Here is a 19,573-nt window from a genome sequence, read left to right as displayed (position 1 = left end):
TTAAAAACTTATTCCCCCTCTTGGAGATCAAACTGTATTCTTAGTTTTAAGATAGCTGTAAAATTTTTCGTAAAAAACTGTTGTTCCCACTCTTGTCAATCGAATTGTATTTTTATTTTTTAAAAGTTGTGAAAAATAATTTCTCTTAATGTTAAAAAAAATTTCATCATTGTAACCTCCTAGTTTTAAAATAATCAAAATGTAAAAAACTACAAGGGACAGCCTTAGGGGTTGCACAAACTGTAGACGTTGGACTACACTACTTAATGACAAATATAACATTTCTTAGAACAAATGGATTAATAATAAATCAAATTACCTCTTTCGTACAGTTTAAGTATGTATAATAGACTGGTTCAATTTTTGACTTTTAGCTCCACCAGGCTCTACTGATTCCTTTTATGGCCCTGAGTAATTGTGCAAATTTTGGAACCGATCGATTGTGTCTACGGACCCTCCAAAAATTTCAAAGTTTATATGGAAGTTTGTATGGAAAATCGGTTAAAATTGAAAATAAATTCTTAAAAAATCACCTCATCAATCAATTACTCAGAATACTAGTTATTTCCAAAGGTATTCTTCTACTGAACACATTCAGGGAACATTGTAAGTTTATGAAAATTCGCTGAGAAAAGTTATGAACTAAAGAAACAGCATGACTTCAAAACAAGTGGATTTTATTATTAATCGTAGCAACCCTGTTTGAATAGCTGTATTTGCCATACGTGAGCGGTGGATGGCAAGTCTAGTTTACAACTTGTATAACGATGGAACTATTCAAACAGGGTTGCTATGATTAATAATAAAATCCACTTGTTTTGAAGTCATGCTACTTCTTTAGTTAATAACTTTTTTCAGTGAATTTTCATAAACTTAAAATGTTCCCCGAATGTGTTCAGTAGAAGAATACCTTTAGAAATGAATAGAGTTCTGATTAATTGATTGATGAGGTGATTTTTTATGAATTTATTTTCAATGTTAACCGCTTTTCCATACAAACTTCCATATAAACTTTGAAATTTTTGGAGGGTCCGTAGACACAACCGATCGGTTCCAAAATTTGCACAATTACTCAGGGTCATAAAAGGAATCAGTAGAGCCTGGTGGAGCTAAAAGTCAAAAATTCAACCAGTCTAATGTATAACCAATCAACATCGAATGTTACGTATTGAACCAAACTGTCTTACTTATCAGGTCATTTTATTTGGAGTAGGTGTTGGAATCCGACTAAATTTATTTCAGAAGATCAGAAAACTGCGACCAAAAACCAAACCAATAGCTGATACTGTTATAAATATTCATGGGACAATTTTTAAAGAAGTTTTAGGCAATATAGTCACATTTCATGTTTAGAACAAGCTTTCTAGTTTAATTTTGCCATTATTGTAATTTTCCTAAAGTACGTAATTAAGTAAATAAACCTTCGCTGCGTTTTCCATCGATTCGCGTAAATATGTTGGTAAAAAGTTTTCGTTTTTGCGCAACGAAAGCACAGATTGCTATCATGCACGCATGCAATCGCAAACAAATTAAGTAGGCACATTCGCGTCAAACATTGAACCCAAGCGAACGCACCGTGGCCGGTCTTCGAACAAAAGTCCGACAAAACTAGAAATGTTGCCCAATCAGGCTGAACATTACATATTGAGGTAATTTTGGGGTGCTGAGCTTATTTTTAAGGTTAAAAAGTTATGAAAGATGAGATAAATTCTCCCATACTGTGTAATCGAACCTTTCTTATTAACATAATACCATTTTTATGATTAATTTTTATTTACTGATTAGCTATATCAATAACAACATAATAATTGGAAAAAAACTATTTTCAATCTCTACAAAAAGTATTGGTTGAAATTCTAAAAGTAGAGATGATTTGCCATAATATGTATAATAAATGACCGCTCCGAACTATTTCACCTGATTTTACGGAATATATTTGTGTAAAAAGAATTTGCTATCAACCCACTTAACACATATTTTTTATAATAAAGCATAGTTAGAATCAAACTTGGCTAACATTTTGAAATAGCAAAAAATGCTTTTTAAATGCCCTTTAAAATGAAACTAGTTGTGCTCAAATCCGATTAAAATTGAAAGATCAGCATATTTTTGAAGTGAAGATAGCTACTGTGATTTCAAAAATGAATTAAAATTGTCTGACACAGCGATGTTTAAATTGCTATTAACCCCTTCATGCCCATGTTGTTTGTGGACAATAACGTTTTTAAATAGCTATAACTTTTGATTATATATGACTATTGCCTTTCATTTCAGTATTAACAGTTACAAGGATCAGCTCTAGAACTGAAGTTATTGCAATTAGTCGGATTGGATTCCGATGGATCAGTGCTGCCAGGGACAGTTTACGTTGACGACGGAAAATGAATTTTTCATAAATCTTCTTACTGAAAACTGATAAAACTGATCAATTGAGATTGTCTTTGGCTACGTTTTCCTAGCAATTGAACTATTGTTAATTTTCTAGGAGATTTGTATTGAGCATTTAAAGGGAAAAAATAGTCAACTTCTAGCACTGCGAGGGAAGCACCCATCTTTATGAAAAAAAGGTTTTTCGTCTTTCTTGAACCCACCGTTTTCAAGGAAAAATTTGAATTTCAAAATCATGCATATACTAGAAAAAAGTTGGTCATGAAAGGGTTAAAACTCTAATGCTCATTCGGTGGTCATAAAATTTAGAGGATATGTCGATCAATACATAAGAAACCTAGGAAAAATTAAAAATATCGATATTTGAAACACAGGTTTTGTCCGGCCTCCGTGTGGAATGGTGCACAATGTCTGAATCGAACAGCTATCAGAATGCATCGAATGCACAGAGGTCCGGAATGTGGATTTAGCAGGAATTTTAACTTTTTACTAAAATTAAATTACTTAGCCTTACAATATGTTTGACAAAGTTTTTGTACTTTTCAAGGTCCTACTTTTTATGTAAACAGAAGCTAGGGTGGTTCTAATTTCAGCAATATTTAAAATTTTCGACGAAGATGTAGAGCAACACATTTTAGACAAATTTGCTGAAAAACACAGAAGCTCTAGCTTTTATACTTTCCATTGCACGAGAATTCCAAGCTTTAGGGTGTTCCTTAAAAACGGTTTTATTTCTATAACCTTTGGAGTTTTTATATTTTACACTGTCCCTTTGAACAACTTGAAAATTATTTTAGGGCGCATAATTTGCTTTAAAACACCAACTACTAAACTTTGTATGTTTTAAAGCTATGGGAACTTTTATATAAATATAACATTTTCAAATAGCATCATCTTCGATTAGGGCACTTAACATTAAATACCGTTGTTTTTATATGGAATGGCATGCTTTGTAGTAAAGATCAACAAAAATTAAAGGGTTGTGTACAAGACACGACCGCAGTTATATTGAAAATGCAGCATTTTAACCCTTAAAGACGCAAATAATTTTTTTCCATTATATATTCGTCCTAATAAGGACAGTTTGCTAATAATAGTTTTGGGATACAAGAGGAGAATCCTTTGAAACAATTCGAAACCATGTCGCGCCGGCGATTCGTTTCTGCTCACAGCGCACAGCTCATGTCAAATGAGCACTATATGTAACACAAGGCGATCTCTTTTATTAACTTTTTGGTGCAGACGGATCCTTTTGTGCGACAAATAAAAATATTTTCATCATTCTTTTTAGTGTGGCTTTCGCTTAGTCGCAGGGTTGCCACATTCACTAACTTCCTTTAAGGTTTAGAAAAACTATCGGGTTGGTAGATTATTTTGAAGAATATTTGCATATATTATGATTCACTGGTAAAGGTACAGAATTACCAAGCACAAACTTAATACAAATTAATAAAAGGAATTTTCTAATTGAATTCGTTTTCCATTATGTATTTGCCCAAATAAGGACGGTTTGCTAATAACTATGTTTTGGGATACGTTACGAGAATCCTATGGAACCTGCACGGATGCTACACACGACATAAACCAGCAATTCGCCAACTCGCTTCTGTTCCGCCATCGTCGTTTGAAGTTGCGAACAAAACCCTTCCAGAGCACACAGACAAATGCTCCCCCCTTCCGTAGCCCGTGATCTAATGAAAGATATAACAGCTATCCCACAAGCAACAATAGCGATAATCCAACTGCTTCTGCCAGCAGAGCAGGCATGGCAACGAAGGAATTCGGTCAAAAACATTTCTTTTATATCAAACGATGAATTGTGTAGGACGCTTTTGAATGTCGAGATGAGGTCCGTGTTAGGGAAAGTCTTGCGCAAATTTGTGAAAATTTTATGTTTTCCCAATTTATTGCATATTTAAAGATTTTTCAATAGTGTGCTAATAAAATTCACAGATACATTGGATAACATTTTTTTCTGGCAATTTTCTGAATCGATTGGTATTCGAATCATGAAAATCCATCAATAATTAACAAAACGTAAGCGAAAACATTGTCTGTTTTCTTACATTTTCCCAATGTTTTTACAATAATACGAATTTTTCAATAGTGTACATTTGAACCAATTTTTAAGTTGGACTTCTCTGGATCTATTAGTATCTAAATGACGCAAATCCATCAACAATTGACAGCGATACAGTTGTTTAAAATTATGCCGCATTTTCATGACGCTGTTCAATATCAGATTTTAGTTTTACACCTATCCCCAGCCCCATATAGTAGAGTAAAGCATTTTCAATGCCAAAAATGCCAAATACGATATTATTTTTAATTCTCGCAATAATTACTTAAAAATTTTTACTAAATAATATTTTTAGTGATAAGTATATATAACTTTTTGCCGAAAGAAGCTAGAGGTTTCGTATATTCAGACAAATTGTTCTCCTTAAAAATATCCGAAAGTACCTACCTATTTTTTGGTAAATTTCTTGTAAATTTTCTGGAAGACAGCGAAACTCTCTCTCAAACCATTAAAAAGTTAATTTTCTGATATAAAAAATAAGAACCACACTACTCGCTGTTTAAAATAATAGAAAGGCATTGTAAAGTGCAATATTTTATCATGAAAACGAAGCAATATTTTCTATATTGTCCACTGCAAAAGTAATTTAAACATATTACAAAGGGTCAATTCAAGAAAAACTATTTTTTTTATATAACTTCCAGTTTTAAATTCTTTCCAACCTACCATTTTTTTTTATTCAATCGTTTATTTGATAAGGCACGTTTGCGTTAGCTTAAAGGTGCCAAGTTTGTTTTGCTTTACATTTTAATTTCCTAAAACTAGGGGATTACATAGTGATTTTTATTTTATAGCTATCTCATACATATACACGAGGGGGTAATATAATTTTCGTAAGGTCATTTAGTTTTTCTGGTACTACGGTTTGACATTTTTAGCAGAGAGATTATTGTAGCAAATAATTTTTAACTAAGGGGGGCAATTTTTACAACCATCTTAAAGCTAGGAATAACTAGAGGGCGTGATTGAATTTTGTAAAGATTCGGCGAGATTAATTAGAGCTATTCTTATGAGTAGTAGTAGAGATGGGCATTTTCAATGAGATCATGTAATATAATAGTAAAAACTAGAAGAGACAGAAAGAGCAAAATGCTTCGGGAAGATATTTGGAGAGGAGTGTAGGGAGTGATACTTCTGGTTATAAGAGTCAGGGGAGGGAGGGTGAACAAAGATGACACAGAGAAAATTATAAACTTTCAGTTTCAGGCATCGGGAGATCAACGTCATAGGTTACAGACTCGGGTGGCTTTCATCAGGAAAAATTATGTACTGGGACGCCGGGTGGTCCTGAAGAATATTTTCTTCTCATGCCTCAAAACTCTAGCTTTTATTATTCAAAAGATATAAGCACTTAATATATCAGAAATAGATCAATTTCATAAAATTAAAAAAAAATCTCGCATTCGCCATTTTTTGCGGAATTATAACTCTAATCATGACCTTATTTATAGTTGAAAAAGAATTATCTTTTGTTTGCCTTAATGAGTGACACTGAGTGCTCATAACTTTTCGGCAAAAATAGTTAGATATGTGGTGTCTTGAAACAAATTATTTTCCTTAAAACTGGCTGAAGGCTACTTCAGCTTTAAATCAATACCGCAAAAGTTATTTGAATAAAACAGTTTTACTAAGAAACACTAATGAACACCCTAATCTTAAATTTTAAATTTTTTGTGAAATAAAAAGTATGACAGATAGAGCTTACATGTCTTCAGCAAACTTTTCCAAAATTTGTCGTTCTGCAACGCTGCAACGCTGAAGGTCGTTTGGCTGTAGTTAGAACGATGAAAAAGTTAACTTTTTGATCTTGATCAAACTAAAATCACCCTATCTGTTGTTTTAACAAAAAGAAGGGTCTCGCAAATACGACCTAATAAAGCTAGGTTGTTTAGTTTTAAAAAATCTCAAAATTCCTGCTAAATTTGCATTCTGAACCACTGTGGAATGGAAGATACGCACAAAGCAAAATAATTCAACACTAGTAATGATGGATTGAGCGAAAGAGATAACTAGTACCACGACGCTATGTTAACCTAGTTCAGACATAGCAATGTGGTATATACAGGTGTGGCTAAGATGGCACTTTGGTATTCGTAAGATGAATCTTACATTAGTGGTGTTAGTGATTTCAGATTAAATCGACTTACTTTCGTCATATCGTTCGTTCCACTGCCATTGAATCGTGTGAATGCAGTAACATCGACCCGTTGTGCTTCTGGATTGTTTTCATATTTTTGATTTCCAATGTGATCTGCCACACTTATTTACACCACATTGCGCACATGGACTATACAAGCGATTTTGTGCACGCGTTCGTGTTTTATACGAATCAATGCGTTCGTAGTTGTAAATAAAATAAAGAGAAGACAATCACGTAGCAAATTTGACCCAGTTCTAACTTCAATATTGAACCATTCAGCAGCACTGCTTTTCATCCCATGTATAAACTTCTGATTGGTTTACACACGGGATGAAAAGCAGTGCTGCTGAATCTATTCTGGCAATTTTTCATACACGTAAATATTTCAAACAAATTGAATAAAAGCCCAAAATGACGGTATAAGCTACGTGTATTGTCAAGAGAGACATGAATAAAAATAAAATTCAATTTTCAAAAGCGGTTAGTATTGTGAATTCTTGGTTGAGGTACGATCTTTGAGGTACAATTATATTCAACAGATGTGAAAAGCATGCAAAAGGAATCTGGCAACGATGAACGTTTGTTGGCTTTAGATTTACGGCAGGGTCTAGTACAGAAAATTAAGACGAGCAAGAAGCCTGTTTTCGTCTCTTTTCTTAGAGCACAAGAGAAAGCAAGGTGTTTGATCGGACAACCTTAGTCGCTTGTTGAACGGCACTTCGGAGCGTACCTCCACAACTAGTGTCAGGGTTGCCATTACACTTGATTTATATGGCACAGCCAGAGTTGTTGCAGCTCCCAAAAAATTCAAACCTCTTAAGCTGCCAGATTTTTAAATTATAGAGGTTGTTTCATTTGATTTTATGTACGTTCTATGTAGACTAAAATGTATGTAAAATATGTATGTGACTTTGAGTTCCCAGGCAAGTGTGAAATTTCGCGAAACATATTTCGTTGAACTGCCAATTTTTCTTTGAAGAATTGTGGCAACCCGATCAGAATGAAATAACAAGATTATAACAGAACACAATTTTTGTAACATATTGTGTTATAAATTAGGTCTCGTTAGTAGTTAAAATAACAGAAATTTAAAACCAGTAACAAAGTGAAATATAGTTTTGAAATATTTCTGTTATGTGTTTCTGATCGGGAACCCTGCCCAGTGTAGCGGACTTATCAGTCTGCTACACCTGTTGAGGAAGCATACCGCGCCGTGCTCTGCCTGCCGTTCAACATGCAACTGAGCTTGTCCGACCAATTCTGTTCCGTAACTAGTCGATAACGATGTCATACCTAGAAGCGTAGCGCACTAGGTACATAAATCTGTCGTATTTGGGAAGCTCTACCTCATTTGTGCAAATGCGGGTATTTTGACTATTTCATACATTACTTAAATTTTTATTGCCATGATATCAAAAATCTATGGGTTTATCCATTGGAATCTGTGCTTAGAAGTATTTCTCAATGATATGTGCAAAAAGTTCGAAAACTTAAAACCTAACCACTTTTCGTTACATGCCATTTTTCTTGAATTTCCAAATGCACCCCCATATCGAAAACAAACACGCTAATGCATTTTTCCTATTAAATAAACGAACTGAATAAAAGAACATTACACTTTCTATTACACCATCCCACTTAGACGGCATGTTACCATGCATGTAAAAGAGCTAATAATTCGAGTCAGATTTATACGCTAGCTGAACGTATGGAATCAGGTGAAACAATCCAGCTCAATCCGAACAATGGCACGTTATAGCGACGTAGATGATAAACTAAAAAAACTTTCCAATTTTTATGAATATTTGCCAGTAGCAGAACTGTATTGTTTGTTACTATTGCATACCCCTTTCTTCACCATTGACCAAACCCTCCAACCCACAACACGTTCGAAAACAAAAATAACATAGCAATGACTAAATTCCGTTAATCCATCTCTATCGAAAAGCTTTCCCACGCCCGAAAACAATCAATCGGCGAACGTATAGAGATAGATACTTATGTACTCACCCCAAACTGGCGGCGAAGATACCGGCGACAAAAATGCCCGTCATGGACTCGACGTGACCGAGCACATCCATTACGTAGAACGGTACCAGCTGGTCCTTCTCGGTGATTTGACCTGATCTCAGGGGATCGCATCCGACGTATTGGGCAAAAGTCATCAACCCGGTGTAGAAGTTAAACAGAAAAACCAATACCAATCCTGGAATAGTTGTTTCGTTTTGGCAGAGGAAAAAAAAGAAAGAAAAAAAAGATGAGGGAAAATATAGTCATCTCGCGCGATAGAATCAGTCAGTCAGCTCCGGGTGCAGCGAGCATGAAAATAACAACATTTTTCGAGTGAAAAAAGCGTACAAACATTTAATTATCTAGAGCAAATAAATTTTTGTTCGCGCGAAAAAACGCTGTACTGCGCGTACGCGCATTCCATAGCCGAGCGTTGGTTGGGTGGTGTATGAAAAAGCACTTCAAAATTCATCCAGTCGGATGGAGGTTGCACCCCGTGCCGCAAGCTATGAGCGGAATTTTACAGTATAGAGATGAATTGGAAAAGTTTTGGGGGAAAAGCGGACAATATAAGAATGCACACTGAGCGAATTTTTATCAAAATTCAGTCAAAATTAGAATTGCAATTGTTGTACGCTTTTTACTACAATTACTTCCAATGTTCTGATATTTAGCATGCTAACCAGTCAATTCCTGTTGGGACTTACCGATGATGGAAAGATAAATCGCCTTGTTCGCTTTTTCGAGCGATTTTAATGACATACATTTCTGAACTGCGGCTTGGTTTGTGCAAAACAGGGACGTCCAATAGAAAAAGCCACCGATTACCACGGAGTACACGCTATGGCGGGTTGTCGGATTGGTGCTGAGACTGGGTTTGGCGGCGTTCGTTTCGATTCCGAAGCGCGGGTGATTGGTAGTTGTCATGTCGCCCATCACCGTCACGCGTCCCAGGTTTTTTCAACCGGTGCCGAGGTGCAGTTGACAGTGATCCAGATTCGAGATTTATATGCCAACATCCATCGGCGGGTGGCAAAACGAAGGCAGACGGGAGCATCCGGAACGAGACAAATTAGCATTAGATAATGGTTGGGAGGGAAAAAACGGCACCATCATCATCGTAGTCGCGTAAACATGTCGGTCGAATGCAGTTATACGGTTGATTGTAGACGAATTTGAGGACGCGTCAGTGACGGTATCCGTAGCGATAGTGATAACGACGGCGACATTGTGGATATTGCATCAGTCAGTGATTTCCGGGATTTACAGGGTGCAGATGATGGCGTACAGTGCGAGTGTGCATTCGGCAGGAACATTGAAGTTTCGGGATCGGAAGTCAGTGGCAAAATGAAAAGAAAAGACAAAAACATAGAAATTAATATTAGAATTAGTTTTTAAAATATGGCGTAACATTATAATTAACAATTGTCATACCAGATCTATTCAATTGATTGATTTTTCACTCAGACATTTCCTTTAAAGTGGATAATTAAAAAATACGAGGTGAACAATATTTTTCATGTTTTAATGGTAGTCATGAGACGAACATAAACTAATGCCTACTTGGATCTTATTCTCTAAACCCTACGCGGCGGGTGTGAGTGAGACCAATGCTGATCACGTTTCGGCCCAAGGTAGGATCAATCAAAACTGTCATTTAAACATTGCAAGGAACTTATTCTAACTTGAATCTAAACAAATCAACATAAAATGACTCTTTTTTTGATAAATTACCTATCAATTCCAACCAAAACCAACTATTTTAATATGCTGCCAAAATTGGCACCATCAAAAAACCGACAATTTCCGAGGACCACGTGCCGGGTCAGAAACCAGCACCAAATGGCACCGAAACAGATTGACACTTTGTTCTGCTTATAAACCTTAGGGCAAAATGCTACCCAAGACTATTGAAGCGAAGCAAAAGTTTTGATGAGTGTAGTCACCTTGGTGCCATCACTTTTCATCGGCGACTTTATTTGCTGTACATACAAACATACCCAACCACGTTCGGTGACTATCATGTCAAAGAACCGTTTCAGAGGAAACTGGAAAATCGAGATAGCATTTTCCCAATGTTGACGGGTGCCATGGCATCGTAAAAACACTTGACATGCAATTTCAGCGAATAATATAATAGTAATTAAAATTTGACTCTTCCGTTCATGGGTGCAGTTCGGGAAAATGCAAATCATTGTGGTATGAATTTGCTTGCTTCTTGGATTTTGGGAATTCAATGCATTGTGCTACTTCGCAGTTGCTGGTGCCAGCTTCCTTGGAATTTATAACACACGAAACGACATCGGACTGGCTATGTGTTCAGTGATGTCCCGAGCTTCTTTTGGCGTTTAAACTGTTTTCGTGCCACGCAAGCGTTTAATAAAACAAACATCAACTTAATGGGTCTGACAGTAATAAAAGCAAATTGCTCTAACATTGGAATTTATGAAACTGGATCGTGGACAAAAACAATTTAACTTAGTACAGTGAAGCTTCTTAAAGGTGGTACTCGAGAAAGCTAAACCTCCTCAGTACAATTGAGTGCATTCAGGCATGCAAGCAATCCAATTGAGCCATCTGTTGTCATGTAGTCCAGAACCATAAAGTAGCACCGAAAAAATCCGTTTAAAAATTATTGAAAAAGATCACGATTTCGAGAACTGAACGATTTACGAAAACCGTAACCAGGTTCCTGAAATTTTGAATAATAAACCACGTATTCATGAAACTAATTGTGATTCCGAAAAACTAGTTCGTCCCGAATATATGCGAATGTAAAACCCGACAGTCAAACAATGTTCATGAGTTCAGGAGCTTATTCGCGATTTTCGTGATTTCTCATCAGGTTACCGTGCTATTTTATTCATGAGTTTACTATCGGATTTTTTTGTCATGATTTCAGGATCTTAGTCGGAATTTTCGTAATTTCTATTCACGTTATCTTGATATTTTAGTCATGAGTAGACATGTTCATGATTTCTTCAGGATCTTAGTCACGATTTTTTTTCGAGTGTTGTCCTACTGGAGCTGTATAGCTAGGTCCTCGGAAGGGCTCCCCGTCAGAATCACATACTACAATTGCAGAGGAGACAGGCAATGTCGCCCACTAAACCACTGATTAAGGCCAATTGCAGAGGGCCTTGATTCAAAATGTGATATTCATTGTACGGTTCAGATATGTACGGGCGTAGGGACTTCGCTATTGCGTGTATCATCGCGAAGGACTCGAGCATTTGTACGTTAACGTGTTCGATCCCGTAAGGGGTTTGTATGTCGCCTGTGCTAACGTGCATGTAACTTCACGTGTATAAATTCTTTTTTATAACCGTGTGCCTTTCGCCTATTCGCGTATTTTTGCACGACCGCGCGCAGACCGTGGTTTAGATACTGAATTTTTAGTGTACGGTTCAGATGTCTGAAGAAAGTGAGTTCTTCCATATCACTAGAGTTCCCGGTCATATTACCATGGAACGTGTTGCCTAGTGGATATGAACGTTATTTTTGATTTGTCCAACTGAATATATGGAGCAAAGTTACTAGGATGGAGGAAAAAGATTTCCGGACGTGACCGATTCATGATCGCGCGAACACGTACGTTTGTGGGTTCGCATTTAAGATAGCGTTTTCAACTTCGTAAGTACTAAAACGTTCACCTTATTACCGGGGTGTTATCAAGTTTGCGCGATCGCGAGCGAATGTGTTCGAGTATGATCGCGAAAGGCTTAAGCGTTCGTATGTTAACGTGTCTGTCGCGTGTGCTCTCGTGTATGTGACCTCGCGTGTATAAATTAGATTTTGTAACAGTGTGGCATGTGTTCTTAGACGGTCACGCGGACCGTCATTCTGATATTTAGTTTTCGGTGTACGGATCACATTCTGACAGGGAGTGAGTCACCCCATATCACTAGAGTTCCCGGTCATGTCGCCATGGAACGTGTTATCTAGTGTATATGAGCGTCATTTGTATTGATCCAGCTGAAGGCATGGCGCTAAGCTGCTAGGATCGAGGGTAGAGACTTCCGGACGGGACCGATTCATGATCACACGAGTGGTGGGTTAATTCTTGAGACCGCATTTGTAAATTTATTAATGATTAAACATTCACTTAAGTACCGGGTTGCTTCAATTTTGGCAAGATCGCGAGCGTAAGTATGTGTGAATTATTGCAATTGCATGTTCGTATTTGTGACCATGTTTGTGTTATCGCGAAGGCCACGAGCTTTTATAAACGTACATGAGAGAGATTTCGCGATTGTGCGTTTAGAATTGATGAGAATATGCAATTTATTGTGTAAGTGAGAGTTCCTATGAATCTGATTTAAGATATAGTCATAAAAGGAGAAATAATTCAAGCAAAGATAGATGGAGTTAGAACACAACTATAGCTTATTTTTAGCATGCATGTATAATGCTAAGGTAGAGTAAATTGATCGATAAAGCGGGAAATATAGAGATTTTGAGATGCTATTGAGTAAATATAAAAATATATTTGCTACAGAGAGAAATAGATATTACATGCATCTAAGGTACTTTTAGGTGTCTGATGAAGTGGTTCGCGTGGATTGGATTTCTTCAAAAACTACGGGTTTCAGTTTATTATATTGGGCTACTTGAGCATTAACTAGTGACTGACCACTGCGTTTAAGAAAGTGGTTCTATCCATAGGAAATTGTCATCCCTGTTTCTGAAAACAGCGAATCCGATTCGTTATAGACGAGTGTTACTCGCCATCTTCACGAGTGAGAACAACAGTTCGAGCGAGTTAAGAGATAAAAACACCCAGCTTCAACCTGATCATCTCTTATAGATGACAGTCCATTGACCGAATCGAATGAATCGATCACTATGCCCAAGATCAAATAAGTCTTCAACCAGCTGAACCAATATGTTCCTCCATTTAAAAGTAGAAACATCCATATCAGCTGTCCGCCAAAACACTCGATCTAATGATTATTATTCATGAGATTCAGAGGTCAAAGAAACAGCACTCGCTCAGATCTCCCACTCTTATCCCCCACCCAAGAGTACGCGCCCTTAGGCTCATCATCGAAGCCCAGGGGATTTCAGGATCTAAGTGACGATTTTTTTATATATCACGAGTAGTGTGATAAATGTTCATGAATTTACGATTTTCGCAATTTCGGTGTCGTGTAATTTGAGTCGGGAGTAGAGATTTATGTTTATTTTTGTTCATAATTTCGGAATCTAAGTCACATTTTTTGATATTTTTGTCACGGGTTATGTGATTTATGTTCATGATTTCAGGGTCTTTGTCACGATTTTTGTAATTTCTGTTCACGTTATCGTGTTGCTCTATTCTAGAGCTCACTTTCGAATTCGACACTTGGATTAATGTGGCTCATGTTCATGATATCAGCAGTTTTATCATGATATTGGTGATTTCTCTTCGCTTTATCGCGATCTATTATTTCTTGGTTACTATTAAGTTCTTTACTTGCAGTAACGTGACAATATGAATTGAATCATAAAAGTGTGACTGATTTACGGTATCTTGTTCTGTGAACTATATCACGAATACTGTTTGTGGTGCTCAGCGCCGTTTTCGTTTCATGAGAAAGTGCATGAAACAAAAAATGATTCCACGAATAATACTCCAAATTTTGTGACTTTTTTTTACCATGTTACACGAAATGTGTTTTTTTTACCATGTTACATGAAATTGAAAATGATTAGGGATATCTTCTAACTATCATAAGTACGCAAAATAGATCGTGAATCATGTACTAGGAATCATAAACCAGTTCACGAATATATGAATAATATTTTATGATTTTGTGAACTATTTAACGAGCACGGATATTGGATCGTGACTAATATATTAGGAATCATGAACCAGTTCACGAATTCATGAAGATTTTATAATATTGTGATTTATTTCATGGGGTCGAATAGTCAGTCGTGACTTATACTAGGAATAATCTACCAATTCAAAAATACACGAATAATATTTCATGATTTTGAATATCTGAAGCATGAATTAGATCACGAGGATTGAATGGATTCATGTATAAAACTCCGAATTTTATGAAATAGTTCACAAGAAAATATCCAGAATGTTTTGATTTTGTGAACTAATGTACCTAAACCTATGAATAGCATCATGAATCAACTTTTAGTTTTATGAATAACGCGTTGCGTTGCGTTGTGACGATGATTTCAGCGGATTGCATACTGACTTCATCATGTATGATAGTTGATTATCTACTAAGAATTGCTTAGGAAGTGGTAAGTACGAATTGATACCAATCCGACCCATACTAAAGCCTCCACAGCATGATAGCCATCATTGCCGGCCGCCCCCATCTCCATCGTTCACGGGGAAGGATAAAGGATGTAACGATGTTACAGATAGAGCCTGTTGAATGGCTGAAGTTGCTCGATCACGCTAATGTATAAAGCAGCAATATTTAGCCCTTGTGTGACGGTAGCGCTATATGCGACTAATAGTCGAACTATTGCACCTCTTAGTCGCGAGAAAAAATGCATCAGGTGGTACTCATGGTCATATCTTTAAAAAAATCTTTGGACATGATGAGTCCGCGAATTGGTGTTGGTGGGAATGCGAATAGTTGATGGGTGAAATAGGAAAAGATTTCTATGGTCTGAATAGCGATTCTTTCTCGATTCGTTCGGCGTACCAGTAAGACGGCTTTAAGCTGCGAAAAAAGTGAAGTTAAGAGAAGCTATCGGTTAGAAGTAACGGAATACCGTTCGAATTCGTTACGTAAGTTCAATTTAAAAAAAGCAAGATTGTATCAAGTTAATATTTTGAAACTTATAGATCGAGAAAAAGAGAAAAAAAGTGGAAGTTAACAGGCCCATGTGCGGGATAGTGTAGCTCCTTTTATGAAATCCTACACAGTGTTAAGGACCGCCAATTAAGTCCAGCACTTAATAGCAATTTTGCTCGAGGTTCAGGATCCTTCAAGCGAAGGTGTTCCGTCCGGGTGCTATAGCATCCAAGCAGGAGTAGGGGATAGCGACCAGCCACGCTGTCTCTGGAGACGTTCCCGAAGCCTGCCGGCTTGTAGCCTAGCTCGCCGTCGGGCCAGTGTTCGACTCCCTCGCCCTGCGGGCCACCCAAAGGAGAACCACGCCTTTGGAGCTGATTCACCGGCCACCACAAGTCGGGCATCAGCCACATAGCCTCGAAGCAACACCCTCTCGAGAGGCAGGAATCAAGCGTCGTGATCACGATCAGCCGATTGAGCCGCCGGCACGGAATGATAAGTCGGTATTTTCGCCGCCGCTCAACATAGCAGTTAGTCGAGACACTGACAGCATCGGTGTCAATGTGGTAACAACGATTACAGCCGCCTCGCCTCAACTCTGAAGGAAATCACCGTGGACGAATAAGGTCAGATCTGAACATTGTAAAAACTTTTGTAAATATAGCAGTAAGAAATATCAATGGTGTTGTTAGAATACGTTTAGTGCCATAGAGAAGTTTAAAATCCAAGCGCTTGGAAATAGATAGTGGTATAGGTCGGTTTAGTAGAGTTCTACGAGTAGAACAGTGATCGATGTTAACCCTTTCAAGCCCAAATACAGTTTTATGGTATTACCGAGAAGAAAGAGAGAGTAGTTATTTGGTGGGGTGTAAATCGATTTATGATTACCGTCTTCAAAGGTTTTTTTCACGATATTGGTGTTGGGTGTCAGCTGATGTGTTCGCGGAGTAACTAGGGAAGTAATTCGGGGAATTTGATGGACTCGCCCTGAGTCTCGCCGGGCAATCGAAATCTTGCTGCTTCACATACAATTGGGGTTCATCCCGTTGTTTGGCGCGAAGTGAAGGCAGTTTCAACCCCTGAAACACGGTTCCTTTAGTGACCTGTTACATTTGGCGCCCAACGTGGGGCTGGGTAAAGTAAATCGTATGAAGAATTTTGCGGTTGTTTCAAATTCTTGTACAATTGGTAATCAAATTAAGGTTCTACTTACGTTTAGGATTGAGTATTAAGTTGGATTGAAATCTGAAATAAGAAATTTAATTGAATTATTCGGTGGAATTGGGTATAATTTAGATTTGTAGAAAATTAGTGGAATTGGATATAATTTAGGTTATTCGATTTTGCTTGCTCACTGCAGTACCGACATTAGTGTTAGGCACACGAGTTACTATTGGAATTGGCGTTTTTTTTTCTTTCAAAATAAGAACTTGTAACTCACTTAATTTGATATTATATACATTGGTTTTGGAATTGGGTTTGGAAAAATGGCGTATGCTACGAATCAAGTAGGTCTGGGAACCTACCTAAATCCCAACGATTTATTGCCGGATGAGATCAGTTATGAGCTTAATCTCAGAGGCTTGAACTTATCGGCATATAGCTTAGATGATCAGAGGCAAGCCTTGCGAAAAGCACAATTGGATGAAATCCATAATTCGAAAGTCATTCACTCCAATAAAACCGTGATGGACGATCTTACCGTAATACAAATAAAACTTACTACAGTACGGCAAGAGCTGCAGATATATGGTCGAACGAGACAGCTAATGTCGAGACTGAGGCATGTGCGGTTACGTATTTTACGTTCAAATGCGATGGATAGCTACCAAGTTAAGGTTAAGGAGGATTTACTCGAGGAGGTGGAGCTAATTTACGATGTTTTTGCAACCTCGGAGGACCAAATTTCCGAACTCAGAAGATCAACCATAGGAAGGAGATCGTTACCGGTCAGTCTAGGAACAATTCCTAGAGACCCATATCTTGAGTTTCCCCCACCACCACAGGTCCCCCGGTCCACGGAAGTCGGACCGATAGCAAATTGTGATCCAATAACATTCAACAGACAACAAGGTACTCCCACTGGCACATCGATGTCACCACCAGGGCAAGGACTGAGACAGCAACAAGTACAAGAAAGTCAATCCAGAAGCATCCAAGGGCAACTGCAGAACCCACGACAACCACAACTACCGCTACTTCAGGATGGCGTGAAGGATCAGACACAACTGCAATCGATCCAACGGATACCCCATCTGCAGTATGAACAGGAAGCGCGGGACCGAAATCATCAAGGAAACGAGAATCGGCAACGACGACTACAGAACCAAATACCCTTACCAAGGCAAGAACAGAGGGGCACTCTAGCTGTAAACCAGCCTGGAGAGACTGTTTTTCGGGACTTTCGACAGAACCCATTATCAACTGCAGCGATAGGCGGTCAACGTCAGCTCGACCAAGACCTTGTAAGTGAAGGAAGCGCTGAGCTACCTCCCTTATCGGAAGATGTCGAACCAGGCCCGTAGCCAGGATTTTGTTTCGGGAGGGGCTTAAAAAAATTTGCATAAAGCTTTTAATTCTGACAATTTGATATAGTCACTAGAAACTAAATTAAATTTTGAAAAGTTCATAATGAAATCAATTCCAAATCAAAGACAATCCTAAAAATATGTTCATTGTCACAAGAAAGGTTATAGTACTTACTCTCGTTACAACAAAGTATATTCTAGAGTTCACAGTATTTATGCGCTAACCGAATATGACAATGCTTGACGGTGCTGGAAAACACTAGGTGTTCCAAGCTACACCTTTAAAAGGCGTAGAAGATGCTAAACCGAAATGAGTAGAAAAATATCCATAAAATGGTCGAACGAAGAGAATGTCGAAATTCGTACAAAATCTTCTGATTTAGCAAGCGATTTGTAGATGCGCAGAGACGGTTCAACTTCTATTTTCTTTGTCTGGTGTTCTGCGAGTATTACCAGTTCCAAGGCATCATGCTAACACAATTTTTGATATATTCTATTTAAATGAAACTATTTTCAAGACTAGCCTTGGTCGGGTAGATTAGAACCCCAGTTAGGAAGGATTTTTGGTAATCAATAGGATCAAAATATAAATTTAAATGATTAAATCAACTGAAGGAAACTGCCCACAATTTAATTGATTAAAGAAAATTGTCTACAAATCGAATGAAAACACTGATTACTAATATCTTCTAATTTTCCTTCAAATCGCCAGTCGCCGTGCATGTGTCGTTCACCGTGCAGTTTCAAAATCACGAAATTTAAAGAACTAGCTCCCTAAATCCATCGGAGAGATCCAGATCCCAAATCCTTTCGTTTCATCGTTTTATTGAAACATTCCAACTAAAGTTGAATCAAAATTTTAAATACACCGTAAGTTGATCATATAACGTGCACTGGTGCCAAACAAATGTCCTCAACTACTTATTCTCGTTTTGTTGGTAATAGCAAATACAAATTTGTATTTGGTAATAGTTTTATATTATTTCTAAATTGTGACGTATTTAGATAGGTATTTTTACGGTGACTATGAGGGCGGTTTTCATTTTGATAAAAAAAGGATTTGAAGTCACGTCAAATCCACCTAAACGCACGGTAACTGGGGACTTGACGGTACGTGAAATTTGTTAAATGTATTACCAAAAGAACTAGAAGGTCTACCTTCTGATGTCGCAAAAAGCAGAAGCAAAAAAAATTGCTACGCTATAGCAGGCTACAGGCACCAGTGAATCAAGCTAGCTATTGTTCTATATCAGTACACATACAAATTGTATCGTTGCCCCCGGCTGCGGAGTAAAATGAGTTTGCCAAATGAAGCAAAAGTGCCTGTGCTACGGGATAACACGAACAGTTAAGGAAGTGGAACAATTAGTTAAAGTGAAAATGGAGCTTAATCTCGCTGAAGTTACCTACATTCAGCTACATCACGTAAAAACTGTGTTTTGATCACGTTTAGAAGCTTAGCACAGGCCGAAAACTTTATTGCAAAGAACAACATGCAACACGAGGTCGAATTTAATAACACCAGAATCAAGATCCCCGTGCATATGGAAAACGACATGGTGGACGTGCGTATCCATGATTTGGCCCCGCGCACGAAGGAGGATTTCATCAAACAAATAATGTCGCAATATGGAGAAGTAGAATCTATTACGAATGACACCTGGAGAAATTTTTT

At 37.6% G+C, this 19,573-nt stretch overlaps 1 protein-coding gene across 1 annotated transcript in view; it reads right to left on the bottom strand.

Annotated features, from left to right (window-relative positions):
• LOC131691899 (sodium-coupled monocarboxylate transporter 1) overlaps positions 1-19,573 on the bottom strand; it is a 285,364-nt gene that overhangs the window by 128,994 nt on the left and 136,797 nt on the right. Inside the window, exons 7-8 of the mRNA XM_058978642.1 lie at positions 9,326-9,489; positions 8,619-8,814 (exon numbers count right to left, since the gene is read on the bottom strand). Coding sequence (XP_058834625.1) covers positions 8,619-8,814; positions 9,326-9,489 — 360 coding nt within the window. The remainder of the gene's footprint in view (positions 1-8,618; positions 8,815-9,325; positions 9,490-19,573) is intronic.

The sequence above is a fragment of the Topomyia yanbarensis genome, chromosome 3 (genome assembly GCF_030247195.1).
Source record: "Topomyia yanbarensis strain Yona2022 chromosome 3, ASM3024719v1, whole genome shotgun sequence".
NCBI classification, from domain to species: Eukaryota; Metazoa; Arthropoda; class Insecta; order Diptera; family Culicidae; genus Topomyia; species Topomyia yanbarensis.
This window is presented reverse-complemented; position numbering and strand designations above follow the sequence as displayed.